Genomic DNA, 23,497 nt, shown 5'->3' with positions numbered 1-23,497 from the left:
TACATCAGGTCAATACTCAAAGATGTCAGTAGGCAGTGCTCTACTGCCACTGTGGATACCTGAGGGAGGTCACTTGTATCTGCTCTGCTCATGCGCAGCTCAATATTAAATGAGCATCGGCTAGAGTAAGACGTTAACTTTGGCTCTCTCCCTTATTAAACCACAGGTATGTTAAAACTTGCTTTTCAATGATTAGCTCTGTTTACTAGCTAATGTAAATGCATTGCAAATCGTTCTGTGAAGTTGTGATATGGTTTAGAGATGTATTTGGAATGTATTTTTGTTGCTGTATGTTTCGTGGGCGCCGCCATTGATAATAGTTACCTCCATGAATTTCGGTTTTCTACTATTTTGTCAGTGAAAGTTACAGACCTTTGCATGTGGTAACATATGAAATGTGTTTAAAAGATTGTTTTAGAGTATAAGCCAGTCAGTCGCGAGTTAATGGTAAATAGAGATGCTATATTCAAACCAGTTTCACTTCCGGTCGCTCGTTAACAAGGTAGAGTCGCACCATTTTGTTAAGAGGTTAAGTGCAAGTGAGAGTTATGCTAATGTTGCAGAAAGGTTCTGTGTACGTCATATCAGTGTAGGATGAGTGTGACTGTGGTGTATGTGTTAAAATAGGAGTGATTGTAGTAATGTCAGTAAAGTAAATTTGTGTTTTGGGTAATATAATTTTTGTGCTGTTATATTATATTTTATACATATATTACATGATATTTTAGTTAAGCCAATTCTTATTTATTTAGAAATGTAAGTCATATTTTAAATTTGTGTGAAGTTATTTTTCTTTAGACAGAATGTTTTATATTGCGTATTGTGAATTTGGTTTCAACATTTATTTCATTTCTGTAACATGTTTTGGTGTGAATGTGAAATATGAACTTTGAAGCTTCAGGTTTCAGGAAACTGATGTAACTGAGAAATATGTAGTTTTATACTGTTGTGTTCAATATTAAATGAACATCGGCTAGAGCAAGACGCTAACTTTGGCTCTCTCCCTTATTAATCCACAGACCATGTTTTTATCGGCTACACAGTGCACCCTTGCCTGTGTAACCTTTGCTGCCGGTCCAGATTTCCCCTAGGTCTGGCACTGGTAACACATACATTTACTTAAACGTACATAAATGTACATAAACGCACATAAATATACATGAACATACATAAATGTACATAAATATACATAAATGTACATAAACGTACATAAATGTACATAAAGGTATGCATGCAGTGAAGAAAGAAAAGTAAAGAAAAATTTAAAAAAAAAAAAAAAAAAAAAAAAAGCAGCATATATACAGGCTCTGAAGCACCCAGGCTGCCTGGGCCTCCCATACCAGCACGACAGACTAGGCCAGATCTATGCACTGGCAGGGCCCCCAGGTGTCATGCATCGCGAGCTCGAGCTCAGCGATGCATGACAACTGGCGGCTATCGAGAACTCCCCTCGGCTGCAGACGTGGGCCGAGGCGTGGGCTACCATGGTGCTGCAGTGCATCAGAGCCTCCACGTCTCCTGTGAGGGAGTGTGGAATGGAGATTGATGGCAGGAGGGGGTCCTATTTATAAACTCGGTTCCAAGCCTTGACGCTGTCATTCATGACGTCAAATAAGCACTGCTGTCAACTGACAACTGATGACACATCAATATGGACATCCTCTGTGATGTCACATAGCCGTGACGACGAACATAAGATGAAATGAAAGAGTAAAACAAACATCTGAAACTCAAATTCATTGATAAATAGAATATTTCTCACAACAACAGGTGGAGTTACGGGGAGCTTGATTAATGCCAATCACAACAGCTCCTCTCATAAGCAACAAGATGTTTAATGAGCCAAGAGCTCCGGAGAAAACTGTTCTTCCCAAGATAAAAAAAAATAAAAATACACTTCCCTAAATATGACTATACAGCCCGAGCACACCGAATATTAACAGACAGCACCCACATTTATACAGTATGCCAAATATGCTTTGGAGGTAAGATTTGAATTTCTGTTGCAGGAGACACTGAAATTCCTGTCACCACGTGCAGTGTGCACATTGTTAGCAGACAATTAGCATATAATGTACAAAATATTACGAGAAACCCGCAGGTTCTTGTAAATATTCGTTTTACAGAAGTAATCAACTTTAAAACATTCCCAAATTGTGTCAGTAATGTTACTAGGCTGTATGATCTGTAAACGGTGTAACTTAGGAAAAAATTGTCATAGAGTTAATATTGGATCATGAGGATGTCTTGTCATACTATGGGAAAACTGATGTCCTCCTGAGTGATGTATATCTCAGCAAAGGGGCAATTATGTGTTCTGATGTAAATTGTAATGGACATTTCTCACCCCAAAGCCCTCTGTGCTATGTGTGATGGTATTGTGGGAGCTGTGTATGAGGCCGGAAGATAATACTTTGTTTACTTCTTCCACCACCGTAAAAACTTGTGTTATGGTATACAACAAAATAGTTATAGCACAATATAGGCTAGTTTTAGTGTTATAGTGATGTGTGTCTGTGGTGCTGCATTGATTGGTGCGATTGATAGTAAGTGCTCCTCTTCTCCAGGCGGAGGCAGTGTGGGCCAGACTAAGCAGCATTGCTTTGTGAGGTTTCTTCCTGGAACATGAAGCTGTCACAGCTGTTTGTAGTAAAGTGTGCAGAGTGTAAAAAGACTGGGTCCCGCTGTATCGCTCAGGCTGCACTACAGCGTCTATTCACAGGCGCGATCCAACTACTGAGCGGCACGGGGGCTTTGACCTGCTCCGTTTCCGACCTGGGCCGGTGCACCCCTCCTTAGACGACCTGGTGGTCCCGAGCTCCCCCAGGAGCACCATATCGATACCGAACTTAGTGCGGACACCCGATCGACATAGTCCGCTGCAGTTCAGAGCTCCTGAGCTCAAGCGATCCTCCAGCCTCAGCCTCCCGGTAACTTGGATTACAGGCGCGCGCCACCGCACCCGGCGAGAGACACCTGATTCATCGGAGTTTTGGGATTTAACAAAAGTGATGTCGCCAAGAAGCACGCTCCAGCGCCATCTAGCTTCGAAAATGCCAACTACAGTGTTGAAGGTTCATCAAACAGGTCAACAGTTTCCCAAAGATCACTCACTGATAATGTCTCATGTTTTGAATAAAGATACATAGTTGTATAACATATGGCCAATTGCTGTTTTAATCTATGCTCATTACCAATTTATTGATGTCATCATATATATATATACAGACGTTGACAAATGAAAGGAAAAGCTGGTACAGGTCTGAATGCTTGACCCCTACAGTGAGGGGATCTGGTGGCTCTGTTATGCTGTGGGGGGCATTTTGCTGGCATGGTTTGGGTCCACTTGTCCACTCAGAGGGAAGAGTCACTGCAAATCAACACAAAGTTGTTCTGAGTCATCACCTTTATCCTATGATGAAACATTTCTATCCTGATATGAGTGGTCTCTTTCAGGATGACAATGCCCCAATATATATGTTCACTAGGGGTCACTGAATGTTTTGATGAGTATGAAAATGATGTGAATCATATGCTATGGCCCTCGCAGTCACCAGATCTCAACCCAAATTGAACACCTATGAGAGATTTTGGACTGACGTGTTAGACAGCGCTCTCCACCACCATCATCAAAACAACAAATGAGGGAATATCCTTTAGAAGAATGGTATAACTGACTTTTATACAAAATAAATAAATAAATAAAAAGTGGCGATTTATTTCTTTTTATATTTATGTAGGCTATATATTGTACATTGTCTGTATTGTATATTTTTTCGAATGGACTCTGAGTTTGACAATAAAGTTGACATAACATCATATAAACGTGGTCAGGACATCGATAACTAATATGCAAATAAGAATACATGCCACCTTAATGCAGAAATGACAGAACTTGTCACTCTGACACCGAACATCAGAAACCTGGATAATGTAAGACTCATACAGGCATATCCTGAACAGGACTAAAACCAGAACAAGTTGTAAGAGGCAAACAGTGGACATGTAAAAGTGCTTAATACCAGTCTGTGTGTTGTTGACACGTTACAGACCAGTGATGTGAACCCAGTGATGTGGCGAAAATCTCAGTCAAGTGCGCCCCGTGCAGTGCGTCAAATGTACATGAACGTACATGAATATACATGAATATACATAAACGTGCATACATTTACTTAAACGTACATAAAAGTACATACATGTACATAAACGCACATAAATATACATGAACATACATAAATGTACATAAATATACATAAATGTACATAAACGTACATAAATGTACATAAAGGTATGCATGCAGTGAAGAAAGAAAAGTAAAGAAAATTTAAAAAAGAAAAAAAAAAAGAAAAAAAAAAAAAAAGCAGCATATATACAGGCTCTGAAGCACCCAGGCTGCCTGGGCCTCCCATACCAGCACGACAGACTAGGCCAGATCTATGCACTGGCAGGGCCCCCAGGTGTCATGCATCGCGAGCTCGAGCTCAGCGATGCATGACACCTGGCGGCTATCGAGAACTCCCCTCGGCTGCAGACGTGGGCCGAGGCGTGGGCTACCATGGTGCTGCAGTGCATCAGAGCCTCCACGTCTCCTGTGAGGGAGTGTGGAATGGAGATTGATGGCAGGAGGGGGTCCTATTTATAAACTCGGTTCCAAGCCTTGACACTGTCATTCATGACGTCAAATAAGCACTGCTGTCAACTGACAACTGATGACACATCAATATGGACATCCTCTGTGATGTCACATAGCCGTGACGACGAACATAAGATGAAATGAAAGAGTAAAACAAACATCTGAAACTCAAATTCATTGATAAATAGAATATTTCTCACAACAACAGGTGGAGTTACGGGAAGCTTGATTAATGCCAATCACAACAGCTCCTCTCATAAGCAGCAAGATGTTTAATGAGCCAAGAGCTCCGGAGAAAACTGTTCTTCCCAAGATAAAAAAAAAAAAAATACACTTCCCTAAATATGACTATACAGCCCGAGCACACCGAATATTAACAGACAGCACCCACATTTATACAGTATGCCAAATATGCTTTGGAGGTAAGATTTGAATTTCTGTTGCAGGAGACACTGAAATTCCTGTCACCACGTGCAGTGTGCATATTGTTAGCAGACAATTAGCATATAATGTACATAATATTACGAGAAACCCGCAGGTTCTTGTAAATATTCGTTTTACAGAAGTAATCAACTTTAAAACATTCCCAAATTGTGTCAGTAATGTTACTAGGCTGTATGATCTGTAAACGGTGTAACTTAGGAAAAAATTGTCATAGAGTTAATATTGGATCATGAGGATGTCTTGTCATACTATGACTTTTTGAAGAATACTGTTCATTCCTCCAGAAGAGTTCCAGAGACTTCAGTGCCAGGGCTGAGGAACCCCATTCTTCACAAAGACATTCCCTCATTTGTTGTTTTGATGATGGTGGTGGAGAGCGCTGTCTAACACGTCAGTCCAAAGTCTCTCATAGGTGTTCAATTTGGGTTGAGATCTGGTGACTGCGAGGGCCATAGCATATGATTCACATCATTTTCATACTCATCAAAACATTCAGTGACCCCTAGTGAACATATATATTGGGGCATTGTCATCCTGAAAGAGACCACTCATATCAGGATAGAAATGTTTCATCATAGGATAAAGGTGATGACTCAGAACAACTTTGTATTGATTTGCAGTGACTCTTCCCTCTGAGTGGACAAGTGGACCCAAACCATGCCAGCAAAATGCCCCCCACAGCATAACAGAGCCACCAGATCCCCTCACTGTAGGGGTCAAGCATTCAGACCTGTACCAGCTTTTCCTTTCATTTGTCAACATATGTATATATATCTAAGATGATATCAATACATTCATAATGAGTATAAAGATGTAAAGATATGATACAAAACCACATAAAGATATGTTATAAAACAATGTATGTACTATGTAAATGTAAAACCACATACCCATGTAAAATCATGTCTTTACATGTTAAAACAGCTTCATGTTCCAGGAAGAATACTCAGAAAGCAATGCCGTTTAGTCTGTCCCACACTGCCTCCATCTGGAGAAGAGAAGCACTTACTATCACTTACTATCAATCGCACCAATCAATGCAGCACCACAGACACACATCACTATAACACTAAAACTAGCCTATATTGTGTTATAACTATTTTGTTGTATAGTATAAGTTTTTACAGTGGTGGAAGAAGTACTCGTACAAAAGTCCTGCATGAAAAATCCTACTTAAGTAACCCCCCCTTTTTTAACGTGATCCAAACATCCTATCGCTATTGACCCTCATCCTATTTTGAACTTTTTCTCTAATTATTGATTTTTGGTGAATTATTGGATCATCTGAACATTTATTGAAATGAAACCATGTGAGAAGTTTAGAGGGAAAAATCACTGTTTGGTAGAGCTGTTAACAACTCATAGACATCTGAAATGTGACCCCGATTACACACTGCTTTTTGTAAGACATCAAAAGTCAAAAAGGTTGGAAAACACTGGTTTCATCTTTAACAATGTGTTGTATTTAAAAAAGTTCTTATATTATCCATTGTGTCAAATCTTCATCTGAAAAGTAACTAAAGCTGTCAAATAAATGTAGTGGAGTAGAAAGCACAATATTTCCCTTTGAAATGTATGAAATATAGTGGACTGGAAGTATAAAGTTGCATCAAATGGAAATACTCAAGTTAATTACAAGTACCTCAAAATTGTACCTAAGTACAATACTTGAGTAAATGTACTTAGTCACTATGCATCACTGAGTTTTTCCCCAGATTTTTGAATGAAGTTTTCTAAGACAGAAAATAAAATATGTCCACACTGATTTGGGCAGGACAATCAGATTACAGAATATCTGGATTACAAACATTTAACAATGTTTTTTTCCATCTTGTTGCAAGGTTGTTATTGTTGTTGTTGTTGTTGTTGTTGTTGTGTGCGTCTAATATCAGCCTAAAATATGAACATTAAGGGAGACTTGATACACTCAGCTCATGGTTCAGTACACACCACACAGTTCACAGTTTGACAATAAACTCAGAATTTTTTTTAACAAAGTTGAATTTGAAAGTAAAGGTATGAAAAGCAAAACTTTGACCTTTTGGGAATCATAACTGATCAGATTAAAAACTGATCTCTATTTTCAGATTCACAATGTATATTGTCATAGTTTTGTACAGCTCTATATCGTGGTGCAACATATTGTTTCACCTCCAGTGAATATGGGATGGTATATAGTTCAATATAGTTCTAGTGTTACAGTGATGTGTGTCTGTGGTGCTGCATTGATTGGTGTGATTGATAGTAATTACTCCTCTTCTCCAGGTGGAGGCAGTGTGGGAGACACTAAACAGCATTGGTTTCTGAGGACTTCCTGGAACATAAAACTGTGTTAACATGTAAAGACATGATGTTTGAGTGCGTGTGCTGTCACAGCTGTTTGTTGTAAAGTGTGCAGAATGTAAAAAAGACTGGGTCCCGCTGTATTACTCAGGCTGCACTACAGCGTCTATTCACAGGCGCGATCCCACTACTGAGCGGCACGGGGGCTTTGACCTGCTCCGTTTCCGACCTGGGCCGGTGCACCCCTCCTTAGACGACCTGGTGGTCCCGAGCTCCCCCAGGAGCACCATATCGATACCGAACTTAGTGCGGACACCCGATCGGCATAGTCCGCTGCAGCTCAGAGCTCCTGAGCTCAAACGATCCGCCAGCCTCAGCCTCCCGGTAGCTTGGATTACAGGCGCGCGCCACCGCACCCGGCAACTGTTCCCTGCACTCATCGGGCTTTTAACTTCGACACAGATGACGTCATCAGAAACTCCGGTGACGTCTAGTGGTGAAGAAGTGCAGCTGCACTTTGTTGCTCAGTGTTTCAACATTTTTCGAAAGTTCATCCACTGATAAGCGTCATAATATCCGAGCTAAGTTGAATGTAAATGTGCTAATGTTTTGAGATTCCAGTTTGAACCGTGTGCATAACTGTGTAGGCTTCTGTTGCCGTTAATTGAACCTGTTTTAATGTCTCATTTCGCAAAATGTGCAAACCGCAAGGTGTTGCCTCTGGCTGAAAACACAGGACAAAACAACAGTCAGAACTGCATACCTCAAACATGTAACTAAATCATTAGAAAAGCTCTTTATCTGTTTTCAGTAATTGCACTTGGCCTATTTTCTGTTGTCATACAGTATGTTGAAGTGTACAACCTGCATTTCTGACATACATTCCAACAACAACAACAAATAATAATAACTCCTATCACTCTTCATAAAGATTTACTAATTTCCCTTCAACTGACACTTCCAGCTCAATATATCATCTACATTTCAACATTTCAACTCATTTCAGTGCTTTAAACATCAACCAAACCTTCAAATTATTTAAGAAAGCTTTTTTCACTTATTAGACACTTATAATATATGATTCATAGTCAGTATAGGAGCAAATCCAACTATAATTATTTTGCAGCTTTAGTTGGCAAGAGAAAGGATTAGTCTGTGAGACTGTATTTCATTTGTCTTGTTTTAACCCACTTTTTTATGAGTAAAACAATCATTTGAAGAAATTCTTATTTGCTAGTGATGTGAGGTATTTTCATTCGTTTCTAAAGCCCTCACTTAAAACATCTCTATTCAATGCAATAACCTTCTTCAATAAAATTAGCTTTTTATTTGATTTATATTGTCTGCTAACTTGGATTTCATGTTTATAACTCAGTCTTAAGTAAAACTAATGAAAACTAATGGTCATAACCAGCTTGCAGATCTGTGCCCTCTCAAATATGGTTGCATTCGCCAACCATAGGTTCAGTGGTCACGGTGGCGGCCTCATGAGTATTTGATAGAAAGTACTGGAAAATACCTTGGAAAAAAATGTCGTCCTTTAAGCTCTCACATTCAAACTTGGAGGTCTCTTCTATCATGTTTGCTATCATTTATTGTCCCCCAAAACCATTTGGCAATAAAGTGCCCTGTATTTCTATCCAGTCTAGTTTTATATCTTGACAGCGTTGTCCTGTGGTGTTTATAATATTCATGTTACTGAGACCTACAATGTTTCTATTACTAATGTCTTAAACATCATTACATATTTTAATGTGTGCAGCTGTGATCATATTTTGGGACCATGTTTGTAACCATGGGTTCAGGAATATCCTCTGTGGAATTACTGAACATGACTGTAATTTAAACTGTGAATTATGAGGTATTAATAGTCTTACCCCGCTCTTTACGCACTCAGTTCTTCAAAGAACAAAATGCTTCAAAGTTCTGTGTGGTATTTGATAATCACAGCATATAATCTTCCAACATTAATGAACTGGCTGACCATTTTAATTCAGTCTGTCTGTCTACATATTACATAGCGACTCTTAAGGTCAGGTCTATGTCTAGAGAAAGCAAGCAGCCTTGGATAAATGAAGTGAAATGTTTGCAGCTGAACAAGGAAATGTTGGACAACTTACACTTTTTTGAATGACTTGATGGTAAAAAGCAACACCTGTACAGGTCAGTAGGATTCAACCTAATTAACAATTAAGTTGAAATACACTGAAAACAAGTAAAAGCATGGTTTCCACAATCCTGATCAATTGCCTTTTATGCCTCCCTGGTGGTTAGATATCCTATTTAAGCAAGAATAGAAGTCAATAATGATCCATATTGATAGGCATTTTTATGACAATGAATAACTTTCATACTCGCTATTACATGACATCCATTACAATGTAAACCATGAAATGATACACATAAGTAGTTTTATGTTCCCAACAAATATTATGAACTTGACAGCAACATGAAAGTACACATTACAGCGTTACAGGTACCTCAGTATCAGCTTTGATCATCTCTCCATTGTGCATTAATGAACATATAAACTGAGCAAGACTTACAACAACATAAATTATCCATATGATCTGTCAAACTGTATTCCACACTTCCAGCTTAGCTTAATATCGCCAGTTTATGCAAGAAAGTATATGAAGTTACAGCTAGACCATGTTTACTAAGTTTGACACCACAGTTATCAGGGTCCAAAGTGAATAAGTGACAACAATAAGACACAAACATTGAAGCAAAATTTAATTGGTGGTATATTTAAATCTCATAATTTCTGAACTTCTGCAGTAGATTGGATGGTGAGTCAGCAGCCCAGCGGAAACGCCGATGGCAGTAATCACCTAGACAATGATGATAAAAAGTTAGTTTGCTTTATAGGATTTAATACAGTGCAAACAATAGATGCTTCTTGTTGGTACATCACAAAAACTGAATGGGATAAGAAATATTTCCAACATGCTGATGTTAAGCATTGTTAGATAATCACACAATTCATAATGTACTAATATCACATTACTACATCATAAAAAGAAAAGATGTATTGTTTAAATGGTGATGCTACACCAATAATAATACACTGACTGATCAATAAGTTAAGTAATGGAAAAACATGTTTTACTTCTTATGAGGTTATAATCACAGCATTTTACTAACTGTTTGTTTTGTTGTTTTTTTGTTGTTGTTTTTTTACCACAACTGCTTTATGGTAATTGTATCCCACTCAGAGGGTCATGTTATTATAATTTTAATAAATTCATTTCATGTTATTCAGTTGTATTGATGCTGTTAATACAAACCAAACTCTTGCTGCTGTTGCTGCTTCACATCAAAAGCTTTTCACCACAGAATGACAAGGAAGGCTTCTACTGTGAAGCAGCTGCATCTTTGAGGTAAACTCAATTAACCTGAAGGTCCTGAGTTTCCCAGAACAGTTTGGAATGACTGCTATAGCTGAAGATTATTACAAAACATAATAAATATCAGGACGGCAATGCATCTGAACCTGCAGAAACGTCATATGTGTTTATGGAAATGCTGTTCATACTTTAATAGACTTTTTGTCCAATTTTCAAAATGCAGTTCATTATAGTGGACGTCTTGAAGTGCACAACACAACATTTAACAAAAAACGGGCTTCATTGTGGAGTTTCGAAGAGCTTTCTAATGTACACCAGAGGGGAACTTGTGTAAGAATTGTTTCTAGCCACCTGGAGTGCATCTCTGATCATCTAGTGCGTCTCTTGTGTGACCTTAGTGTAAAAGTATATCTTTAATATGTGCATAGAGGAGTTACTGGTGGCAAGAGTTAACAGTTTCTGAGTCTTCAGGCTATAAGAACAAGGCTGTTAGAGGGAGAGTTGAACACCAAGATTTCTACACCATAATTAGCCCCTTCCATGCTGGTATTTTCTGTTTTGTTCATTTGTTTTGTTAGACGTATTTTACACTTAAGAAGTATCATACATTAAAATAAATCGGGTTTGCATATTTTTCAATACTTTGAGAACATTTTGAAGTAGACTTACTTGAGGATGGCATGGCTTCATATGAGGGGATCTCTGGTGCTTCCTGCTCACAGTGAAGGTCCTCTGCTTGAGAGGTGACTGGGGTTTCTGCTTCTGGGGCCTCCAACATTGGTTCCTTTTTACTTCTCACAGCCCAGTGCATTGACTGCAGATAGGTGACACAACATATCACAGGGCTTCCTAGTTATTAAGATTACAAAGTATTTTGAAAAAAAAAGAAAGAAGTAAAGACATTACATACGGTTTTTACAGAGTCATTCAAGGCTTGCCAGTCACGGAATGGAATAGTGACTCCACTTCGTTTCCAAAGGTCATAGTTTTTTCTTTTGGCCTCATTGCATAAAACCTCTTTGGCTTCTTGTAGCTTTTGAAAGTCTACCACTGTCAGAAAGAAAGAAAATGTCATATCTATCATATCTAAGATGGCAAATAATGTTACAGAACTGGGAGAAATAGCCTTCTCTTTGTATGCACTTGTAAAGCAGCCCTCCATTAACATAATTTCCTTTGAAGTGAAGACATCAGAAAGAGGCATTAACTCTTTGTGGGAGAAGTCAGAAAATGGAGACACAATTACAAAATAAAATAAAATAAACTGAGTTAACATTGACTTCAAATCTTGAACTTGGATTACAAATCTGAAATGTGTCAGCATTTAAAATTTCCGTTTTAAAAATACACCAGCGTGTCACAGCAGTGGTCCATGAATCTACCTGCTCTCGGGTTGTCTAGATGTTTGTCTGGGTGACAAGCCAAGGCTCTGATCTTGTATTCATTGAGAATCTGTTCATTCTGCAAGGAAAAAGATTAAAGAAATGTAATTTTATTTTGTTAATCTAATAATGTAAATTTTCTGGGCAACAGTCACTTGTTTTTATTTTTGAAGGACATTATTCATTGCGGTAAAGCACATTTAGATACACACACATTTACATGAAACATGAATGTCTGAGTACTGGTGTACGTTATTCTGTCTTGAAAAGGATATTGATCAGTGTATTGTGAGGCCTTCAAATACATTAGCTTACTGCTTGTGTGACACAAGTATTGTATGTTTATTTTAATTTAATAAAATAAAATTTAATTTATCTTATATGGTTACTATAGTTAGCCTGACTAGTGATTTAGATCAATCAATGATTTTAGACACGTGTGCAGATGTTACTGTTGTCAGACTTTATTATTTTGAATTATATGAACTATATATAAAATAACCTACCGACCATGTATTACATCTCCATGTGGACATGTTGAAGAAGTAAGTATTAGGTATAAATACTGTAACGCAACACATCTGACATCTCTTAGTGAAGCATCAACAGGTCTCTGTTGGTTCAGACTAACCTCTGAAACATACTGAATATAATTAATTAACCTTTTGACATAACAGCTTAGAAAATACTTATCTCCGCGGTGTGGATCAGGTATTGTATGTTAACCTCCACTTTAATTAATCCTTGAACGTGTATGTTTTGGTTTGTAGATCTAAACAACCATTAGGTTATGTCATCCCAGCAAATAGGCTGAGCCTTACCCACTGGCAACAACTTACCGACGATAATTCATCACATCCCAGTAACCCGTAGTAATCCTCCAAGTCCTCTGGTTTGCAGTTCAAAACAGCCTCCATGAAAATCTGGTGTGGAAATGTGTCTGATTTCTTGTAATGGAGCAGCTTGAATGTCTGCTGGATCACAGCTGTTCGGTTCAATGGCTGCTGCGCGGATCACTGACAATATCCTTCAAGTTAATTCTATTGTTGTTTTGTAAGAAAGCTTTTAATTAATGGAGAAACTCTCAGGTGGTAAAAATTATCCCAGGAGATTTCTCCTGAGTGGTGGGCAAAAAAATGAACTGTAATTTTTCAGCATGTGACGCATGCTGCATTCAAGTGTCTGCATAAAAGCTCCCACCCAGCTCGAGATTTCGAGCATTCGTGGGGCAATGAAATACTGTAAAGGTAAATTAAAACATAAGGAAAGAAAAACAAAAATATTTACATTTATTTTAGTCTGCAATCAATAACAGAAATAATGAGGTCATATGTATAAATGTATACATTCATATACATACATACATACATACATACATACATACATACATACATACATACATACATACATAAACACATAAGAAAGGAGGCAGATATTCAAATACCACAGTTGAAAACTACACAATAACACAACTTAAAAGATTTCTGCAGTCTGAAAAGGTCCAGGCTGAAGCTACAGCTTATAATGTTTACCCTTTGAACAACACGTCATATTGACCTCAGCAGGTAACATCAGACAACAAAAACAAAACCTTACAAAACAATACAAAACAAAAAACAACTTACATATCCTGTACCCCGTCCCTCTATACCAATGTTTCTTTCTGATCATCCATTTTTTTTATTGTTCAGTAAGTTATTTTTAAACTTACTGTCACTCTTTTGACTGAAATACATAATAACATAATATATGAAACAACATAATAAATGACCATGTGATAAAATGATATATATTGATAACTGGGCTATATATCATGTGACATATGTCGAAAAAATAAAAAGGATACATTTCCAGGAGGCATGTAATTACTGAATACCTGAACAGGCTGTATATACTGTACATAACCACCTATTATATGTATAAAAAGTAACATGTTTTTTTTTTAACCATTTAATATTTATCTCATCGCTCTGTGCACTCTTCACTTCTTTGCACTATTGGTATCCTGTTTACAGTTTGCAGAAATTATTTCACCTGTGTATACTGAAGTCATTCCATGTGTATATTTCTGAAGATTGTTGTGTTGTTATACACAGTACATCAAGAGCCACTAAACCAGAGTCAAATTCCTTGTATATGTAAACATACTTGGCCACTAAAGATGATTCTGATTCTAGTTTATGTTGTAATCAAAAATTTTAAGTCTACACATAATACAAAGTTAAAGATCCCCTCCAGACATGTTTTAAGATGTATATAAAATGCTGTACTTTCAACAATAATGCGTCTGATACAGTTTTTGTTCATAAATGTTCATTTATCTTGTTAAAATTCTTGAAATTATATCTAATCCTTCTCCCTCATTAAAAATGAAGAACCTATGAATATGCAAATATTTTTTTCATTTCAGAAGTTTAACTGCTGAACACAAGATGTCTCCTACTTCACTGTAAAGTCTGTTCTCACTGTATGTGCACTGGAGGCTTCAAGTTTCCACATCACACTTATGTAAATTGAATATTGGACCAGGATTGGTTTCCAAACTAGTTGTGATATCACAAATCATGCTCGTAGACCCACCCCTTAAAATCAGATTGTCAATGAACACAGAAACTTTCCTCTTTCGGCAGATAAGTATATAGATGTAGATAGATGTGAAAACAGATTTTAGTGTCAAACTCTGTCAAACTCTCATACATCATTCTGCACAGTGAAGCTCAAAGATTCAACTATAGCAACAAAAAAAAACACATTTTTGAGTGGAGGGGGACATTAATTATAAATATGACTCACATGTCCGTATAGAAAATTTCATTTATTCACCATTTTGTGCGTTATGAGCGCATGCCTTTCGCTAGAGAATAATCCGACAGTGTTTGAAAGCAACAATATTTTGTTATGGTTTTATGTCCGCGACGTAAAACGAGTGGGACATTACAACCGCGACTATTGGTGGAGAGCGAGTCACGTGATCCATGCAAATGAGCCAGCTGTGTCCGAGAGGAAGGCTCTGCCCAGCGGCTCTGCGGGCTGAAGATGGCGGACGGAGAGAACAGTGTCGGAACGGCCTTTTCAGGCGCCTCCGGTATGGACGAACCTGCCGCCAAAAGGACGAAAATCAGTCCGGTGACTAAAGTCGCCGAAGCAGATCAATTATCGTGTGTTTCTGGCGCCACGGAGAGTTGTGAGGCGGCGGGGAGTTGTGCGCAGCCAGCGGAGAAGGAAGCAAAGCCGGTGATGGCGGTGGAGCAGGCCGCAGCGGGAGCGCCAGGCGGAGACAACAATGGACTGGGACTGCTGCTCTCCCAGCCGCACAGACCGGCTGTGAAACTACACGACAGCGCTGCACTTGGGACAACCGAGGAGGGTGCTGGTAAGAAAAGAGCCGTGCACTTAACATTGCCTAAAGTATTTACACGCCTTGTACTTGTTTTACCAAGTTAACCGGCGAGTTAACTTAATGAGGAACAGAGGATATAACGTTAAACGCAGTAAATATGTGTTTGTGTGTGTGTGTGTGTGTGTGTGTGTGTGTGTATTTATGTGTGTGTGTGTGTGTGTGTGTGCGCGCGCGTGTGTTTGTGTTTTAGAGGTGTGTACTTCTCTGGGCGGCAACTTAAACTTTTCTCCAGGTAACGCTTAAAAAGAAAAGAGAAACAGTCTTTGAGCCAAAGTATTCAGTTTCATGATATAACTTATTCCCTCAAGCTACTGAACTTTGATAGCAACTTCTCTTTCACACCAACGTTCAAATGATAAAATAAAGTTGAGGTTGTGGTCATGGTTATTGGAAATAACTGACCATAGTGGTTATTAAAGCTACATGCCATTTAAAATAAGTTATGCTGTTAGCTCTTGATTTATTTGTCCATTTTTCAAACTTGTCTGTACTTCAGACTTTCTTGGGCATGACGACCTCCCCTCCAACGGCCTGGCTGTCACACCAGACCACATCACAGAGGAAGATGACAGATCATCACATGCAAGCTCCAGCGACTGGACCCCTCAACCGCAAATAGGTGAGTAGTAGGATTTGGCAAAAGCCTCTCTGGCTGTACTTTTTATTAAGCTTCTGATATCAGGGATTAAGTATCAGCAGCACAGCCTGAACATTTTGGAATACTAGTCATACTGAGATGTTTTTCTTGGCCAGGATCATACAGTTTCATCCAGCAACACATCAGAGAGACCGACCCGAGGACCATTCTAAGGGAACTGCTGCCTGAGACTGTACTCCCACCAGATTTAGACGACATGACGTTGTGGCAGATCATCATCAACATCTCCGAACCACCAAAGAGAAAGAAGCGGAAGGATATCAACACCTTGGAAGATGTGGTCAGGCTACTCCATGACAGTAGAAGGATCCTTGTGCTGACGGGTGCTGGGGTACGTATTTACAGCAGTATCACACAAATGTACTTCTTTAAAGGTGCAATATGTAAGAATTGGAAATTCCTTCTCATTAATGACACTTGTGGTTTGCTGTTTCCGCAGGTGTCCGTTTCATGTGGAATACCAGACTTTCGCTCCAGAGATGGAATTTATGCACGGCTTGCTGTAGATTTCCCTGATCTTCCAGACCCTCAAGCTATGTTTGACATTGAATACTTCAGACGGGACCCAAGGCCATTTTTCAAGTTTGCAAAGGTTTGTTTCATGAATGCTTTTTCTTGTACACACGTGAATTTGATACCAATACATAAAAATGATTGTATCAGCCCCAATACCTCTCCTGCTGATCGCCCCAAGACTCCCCCAATTTGATTCATATAGCTACATCATATATGTATATTATGTATATCTGACATATGATGAAGTAACAAAAAACAACTTTGTTGACATTATGTATTCAAAACCAAAGATGCTAACGTAAACGTAACGTAAACATGCACAGATACAGAAGCCTCCACACACACACACACACACACTTGGATCTGCACCCTTTTATGATGGTTTTGGTCATACAGAGAAGACAAGGACAGAGAAAGTATTGAAAAATAATATAAACATTGAAGTAGGGTTGCCACTAACAACTATTTTCATTATTAGTTGATCTGTCAATTATTTTCTTGTGTAATTAATTAGTTGTTTGGTCTATAAAATGGTGAAATCATTGATCATTGTTTCCCAAAGACCAATATGATGTCCTCAAATGTCTTCTTTTGTCCCGGAAAACAGTCCACAACTCCAAGATATTCAGTTTGTTATAGAAACCAAAAATATTGACATTTGAGAAGCTGGAACCAGAGAATTTGGACTTTTTTTTCTTAAAGAATAACTCCAAACAATTAATCGATTATCAAAATAATTGGTGATCAATTTAAAAGTTGGCAACTAATCAATCAATGGCTGCAGCTCTACATTCAAGCCCAAATTCATCATCATCTGTGTATCCCAGGTGCATGACTTTAGACTGAAGAGTGTGTCCATCATAACGTCTATATTGTATCCCTTAACTCCCATTTTAATGTTCACATTATAAAACTAATATGATACAATGTTTACGTTTGAGTGTATATACTAGAGATGAGATACATGCCCTTTGTCTGAAGGTCTATGAAAAAGCTTGAAATGTAATAATATTTGGTGCATCAGATCATTGTGTGCAGAAGGCACCTTTGGTGTTGACAAAGTGATTTAAAACAAGATTCAGATCTAAATCTAACATGAGATTCTCTAAAAAAGTTTGCTGAAGAGTTTCGAGGCTTCAGGGAAATCCAAAGACACCTGTAGTTTGAACTGTAGAACAGTAATAAGAATGTGTCCTCAGCATATCAGGCTGTTTTTGGATTTATTTGGGGTTAAGAGGTTCAGTTTGTGTTCTAAGCTTATGTATGTAGGCCTTTTCACAGAATTTTAAGTACTTCATAAGTTTTGCAAATGAAGAATCAGAGAAGCCAGCACAGGAGGGATGTGTGTGATTATTGCAATGTTTTGATTTTCGCTCACAAATGCTTAATGCATGCTTTTTGTTACAGGAGATCTATCCTGGTCAGTTCCAGCCTTCACCCTGTCACAAATTCATATCTATGCTGGATAAGCAGGGGACGCTGCTGCGCAATTACACACAAAACATTGACACATTAGAACAAGTGGCTGGAGTTCAGCGAATTATCCAGTGTCATGGTAAGTGGTACCGCTAAAGATGGATCTTGCTTATTATTTTTAAATATATATAATGGTGTTGATAAAAGTTCATTAATAACTCTTTTATTTCAGGGTCATTTGCAACTGCTTCCTGTCTTGTCTGTAAACATAAAGTGGATTGTGAGGCTATAAGAGAAGACATCTTTAACCAGGTATTTATTCATTACAAACTGATGAATAACACATTTATATGCAGTATTGATAGTGCGTTATCAAAGTCAGGAGGCACTATGTTTATACAAAGGTGTCTCCTGCAGCTCCTGAAGCCTATTACATACTCTGCCTGTTCTGCAACACCTGCAACAATGGAAATGAAAATGGAAAAAAAAACAACTTTTAAATCAGTTATAATATCCAGCATTTCTGGTAGGGCTATTGCATGAAAACACTCCTTAACAAGCAGCTTCAAATAGTGACTCCTGTAGAGCCCATGGAAGCTGATCTGTGTAGATTTGCTTTGTAAGAGACCTTGTGTATGTAAGCATTTGGCATTAACAGAGTAGTTCCAAAACTGAAGGGTTGAATTGGGTTTTTCACAGCAGACATGTAAACACAGATGTAACAAATAACATAATTAACTGCTGCGTTGAATTGCGATGATTGTAACTGAGCTACAGATAATGTTATTAGTTCCACCTGTGATTTTTCTGCTATAACAAACTGTGTGCTTTGGAAAAGGTCTGAATTTGGTCCATTTGTATTTGGAAACAATAAAGAAAAAAACAATGCTCTGATGCTAGCAGGGCTATCAAGATTTAGGCTAGTAATATGTATTCAGAGAGCAAAACAACACGTGTAAAGTACAAGATAAATTGACTTTTTACAGGGAAGAAAAAAACTAGTAATGCTCATAAAGCAATTACAATTTTTGCTTCTAAAGGGGGCAAAAAGAGTTGGTGGGTGCATTACATGCATTTATTTGTAATGGACCTTTTTTGTTATTAAGGAAATTACAATTGTAAATGTAAATCATGAGATATTACTTATTATTGATTCACAGTTTACCTAGAAAACAACATGTGATCATCTGTCATCTTTATTTTGGTCAGCTATATCACTTGTCATCAATGCTGCTCCTGACATGCAGATCTTAATGTGCTAGTTCAGTTACTGCAGTTAAAATATTGTGATTGTAAGCACCAACCAGTGTCATTAACTTCACAGTCATTTTGTATGTCTGTATTGGTTTTGTTATATTGCATTATGGTGAGCAAACAGTTTGTCCACCCTCATTTACTCAGAGTAAATCATGTCTGTAGTGGGTTTTTTCATCCAAATAAATATTTTAAAAAAAGAAAAAAACTTTTTGAAATGTAATTTACCTCAATTGTCTTGAGTTAAAGTACAGTAAAAATTATAAAAACAGATCCTTGGCAATCAAAACCAAAACTTTTTGCCTAACTAGATAGCTTTTTTAATGTAATGAACATATTTTAAAATGTGACATGTGGTTGACAGCCCCAGGAAGAACTTTAGACCTTACATAAACATCCCTCCCCTAAGATATAGCACAATCCATGCACATCTATCAGAGGGTTGTGAAAGCAAATCAGTGCTATAGCTGCCTACAGTGAGGACATTGCCTAGTATTGTGGCTATTATAGACTTGCATCCCCCATGTAGTTTGTTCTAATGCTAATAAAATGAATTGCTGCTGCAGGTCGTCCCTCATTGTCCACGATGTCCGGATATTCCCTTGGCAATCATGAAACCTGACATCGTTTTCTTTGGAGAGAATCTTCCAGAAATGTTCCACAGAGCCATGAAGCAGGATAAAGATGAGGTGGACCTCTTGATTGTCATTGGCTCCTCACTTAAAGTCCGACCAGTTGCCCTCATCCCAAGTATGTTTTTGAAATGCATGTAATAACCGATGCTTTTTTTAATATACCTGCAGTAAATTCAAAGATTTGGTACGAAACAGCTTTTCTCTTTATCCCATCCAGACTCCATTCCTCATGAAGTGCCTCAGGTCTTGATCAATAGGGAGCAGCTGCCACACCTCAACTTTGACGTGGAGCTACTTGGGGACTGTGATGTCATTGTCAACGAGCTCTGTCATCGATTGGGTGGGGACTTTGAGCAGCTCTGCTACAACACCACAAGACTCACTGAGATCACAGAGAAACCCCCTCGGTTACCAGAACAGCCACCAAGCGAGGCCTTGTCTGCTTCCAGTGACGGAGCGCAGGAGGAACAGAAGCAGCACAGTACAGACTCAGTAATTAAGCCTCCAGAGGAGACAGAATGTCCGAATATCACAGAGACTGCTGGTAATAACATTACACCTCCAGAGCCTTGTCCAAATGCTCAGTGTCCCAGTGAGGAGACTGCTGAGCCCTCAGAGTTACCAGCAGAAGAAACGCCAAAAGAAGAGGCTGCAGAAGTAAAGAGCCAAACCTCTAACCTTGAATTTCGTAGAAGATGCTGGATGAGTCGAATCAACAGAAGTCCAATCAGCAAACGCCTTGAGAGTAAGCTTAAGATCACAGAAGAGAGAACATTATTAATTATCATAACTTTTACATGTATTTGAATCTGAAATATTGGTGTTTTTTTTACACACAAACTAGCCCATTAAATATAGTTTTTTCTTCATACAGCATGCAAAGCAAATACATGCACATCTAAATTTTATTTGATTACTTACTAAATAATTATAAATGCATCTACTCAATGCCAAAAACATTGAATAGATGGCACATCGATAGATTCTCTCCAAATATTGAACTGTAAATTGTTTGTATTTGTTTTCTACAGCAGGCCAGTACCTGTTCCAAGCACCAAATCACTATATCTTCCATGGGGCTGAGGTTTACTCTGACTCTGAAGATGAGACATCAAGCTCCTGTGGGAGTGACAGTGAGGAGTCCGAATGCAGTGCAGATGGGGTGGAGGAAGACAGCGAGCCGGAGGAAGCTGGCTCGCTAGCTGCGAGACAAAATACAACAATACAACACACTTTAGCCAATGAGGCCACATCCAGTGTGCAGACAGACAATACTTCTGAAAAGACTCAGAGCACCGCACACCTTTAAATGTAAAGTACCCAGTCGACAAAGCACTAATTGTCCTTTTTTTATATATATATATATACATATATATATATATATATATATATATATATATGTTTCGTATATTTTTGACTCATCAACCTTACTATTTTTTTTCATAAAGTTGAAATTGCGTGACAACTTTGTGTGAATATGCAGCAATTTTTTTCTCTTTGTTTTTCTTTGTGCCCAGTTTGGTCACATGCATTGTGTCTGAAACATCATACTGTATACTACTTACTAAATAGAATGCAGTAGTTTTGGGGTTTTTTTTTTTTTTTTTCTTTCAGATTTCTTTCAATGTGCTCATCTCATTTTGCATTCACATTTATAGTAATTTAGCTGCTTTTGTCTACTGCGGCTTAGTACAAGTGTAACAGTAGATCAAGCTTTAACTCCTAAATTGCAGCCATTACAAGCAAACAATTCAAATGTCAATCTCAGTCCGTAGTGTGATCTCAACTGTGGTCTAATGATGTGTTTTACAGTTGGTTCATGTTACAATTGCAAAACATGTAAATATGTAAGCCTACTGCCTGCTAAATAGTGGGGAACTAATGAGTTTCAGACACATAAATTATCTTCAGATGGTTTACTTGAACACAGTCTAACCTGCAATATAAACAGTTCAGCTCTGCCCTTTCATTTGGGTAAATGCTGGAGTAAAGGAACAGTACTCTTTAATTTTAGACCAAAGAACAGTTCATTGACACGCTCTTACGTTGTCATAAGCTTTGTACGTTTATTTTGTCATTTAAATCTCGGAAAAATATAATTATTGACAAGGTGTTCCTTCTGACATGTGGCAGCTACTTTTTATGGTCAAGCCTCTTATTTTTATACTCTGATGTGAGACATACTCATCAAAGAGTAGATGATAGTTTTTATCTGTACAAAGGTATACTAAGTTGTAATATTAAGCCTTAGGAATATATTCAATGAGTTCACATTGAAAAACGGCACTTTTTTCCTTCTTACAAAGCCAATTTTGTTGCCCTTGTCACTTTTCATAGAACAGAAGTGTTAGAACTGTTTCATTCATAATACAGAGGAGTCTGCTGCCTGTAAAGATCAAGTGTTGGTAGGTAGACATAATTGAGCCTGTTGGATTCATGTGTACGCCAACATAATTCACATGCCATTTCCAACACAATGTTTTGTTTACGGTTCAAGGAAATAAGATTTTTTTTTTTTTTTTTTTTTACATCATTCTAGTTGTTATTTCTTCTGGGGTTCTCAGTAAAAAAATAATGAAAAAAAAAACAATGATCACTCATTCTGTTATTTCATACACAGTTGCTATATATGTCATCATCATATAGAGTGGTTCACATCAGTGCTTTCTAACTGATGATGCAGATGTGGATAGTGTGCACCCTCCCACATATGAGCCCACCGTGTCAGTTCATTCACCTTTTCAAAACTGGAGTGAAAGAATAACAGCAAGAGAACAAGTGAGGCACATTTTAACATTACTATATACTGATACAACTGTCTTTAAAAGATCAATACAGTACAATATTTAAGGATTTAGCATTATACAGTAATCTTTTTTTGTTTTTGAACTTTATTAACAACAGCTTAACATATAAATTTCAAGATGGGGACAAACAACATATACAAACACCATATGAGAACATGCAACGCATCTAAATCCAGACAGACGAGGGATAAGCACAATGAAAAACCTAAGACAAGTACAGGGGATATACTTTAGTACAATACTACCAAACCATCATGAAGATAATCTGACAAATTATTAACATCATCCAGAGCAGCCCTTTTCTCTCATTTGAAATAGCCTTAAAGGACACCATTCTTCAAGTCTGTTTTAAAACTACAGTCAGGTACCCAGATGAACACTCAAACAGGTTTTTCTTGCTGTAATCATTCCTCTTGTTCATACTGACCATTAGAAGATCCCTTCATACTTCATTGCACTTACAATGTAGGTGATGGGGGACAAAAACCACAGTCTTCCTTCTGTTTTTATCTAGTTTATCTGAAGACAATAAGTCAAATCAAGTAGATATCTTTCAACATTACAGTCTTTAATCCCTTTTTTTGTTACTAGACTTCCACCACAGCTGAACAAGGAAACTGTCCGCGGAAAGACAAAGAGGGAATTTGACGCTAAGAAGACTATAAATGTGGCAGATATCCACTTGATATGACTAACTCAGACTGCTGAAACCTTCAGAT

The 23,497-nt window shown here is 38.0% G+C and overlaps 2 protein-coding genes across 2 annotated transcripts; one reads left to right on the top strand and one right to left on the bottom strand.

Moving 5' to 3' along the window:
• Positions 1 to 7,482: 7,482 nt before the first annotated feature.
• dnajc12 (DnaJ (Hsp40) homolog, subfamily C, member 12) lies at positions 7,483 to 13,267 on the bottom strand. Its single transcript, XM_067609574.1, has 5 exons — positions 12,932 to 13,267; positions 12,093 to 12,171; positions 11,621 to 11,760; positions 11,380 to 11,524; positions 7,483 to 10,194 (listed from the first exon to the last, which is right to left on the bottom strand). The coding sequence occupies exons 1-5, from the start codon at positions 13,007 to 13,009 to the stop codon at positions 10,112 to 10,114; spliced, it is 525 nt and encodes a 174-aa protein (XP_067465675.1). The 5' UTR covers positions 13,010 to 13,267; the 3' UTR covers positions 7,483 to 10,111.
• Positions 13,268 to 15,092: 1,825 nt separating this feature from the next.
• On the top strand, positions 15,093 to 22,543 carry sirt1 (sirtuin 1). Its single transcript, XM_067609573.1, has 9 exons — positions 15,093 to 15,465; positions 15,989 to 16,111; positions 16,246 to 16,481; positions 16,590 to 16,742; positions 18,074 to 18,221; positions 18,315 to 18,394; positions 19,903 to 20,086; positions 20,189 to 20,716; positions 21,003 to 22,543. The coding sequence occupies exons 1-9, from the start codon at positions 15,129 to 15,131 to the stop codon at positions 21,278 to 21,280; spliced, it is 2,067 nt and encodes a 688-aa protein (XP_067465674.1). The 5' UTR covers positions 15,093 to 15,128; the 3' UTR covers positions 21,281 to 22,543.
• The last annotated feature ends 954 nt before the right edge of the window (positions 22,544 to 23,497 follow it).

The sequence above is a fragment of the Thunnus thynnus genome, chromosome 14 (assembly GCF_963924715.1).
Source record: "Thunnus thynnus chromosome 14, fThuThy2.1, whole genome shotgun sequence".
In the NCBI taxonomy this organism is placed as follows: Eukaryota; Metazoa; Chordata; class Actinopteri; order Scombriformes; family Scombridae; genus Thunnus; species Thunnus thynnus.
This window is presented reverse-complemented; position numbering and strand designations above follow the sequence as displayed.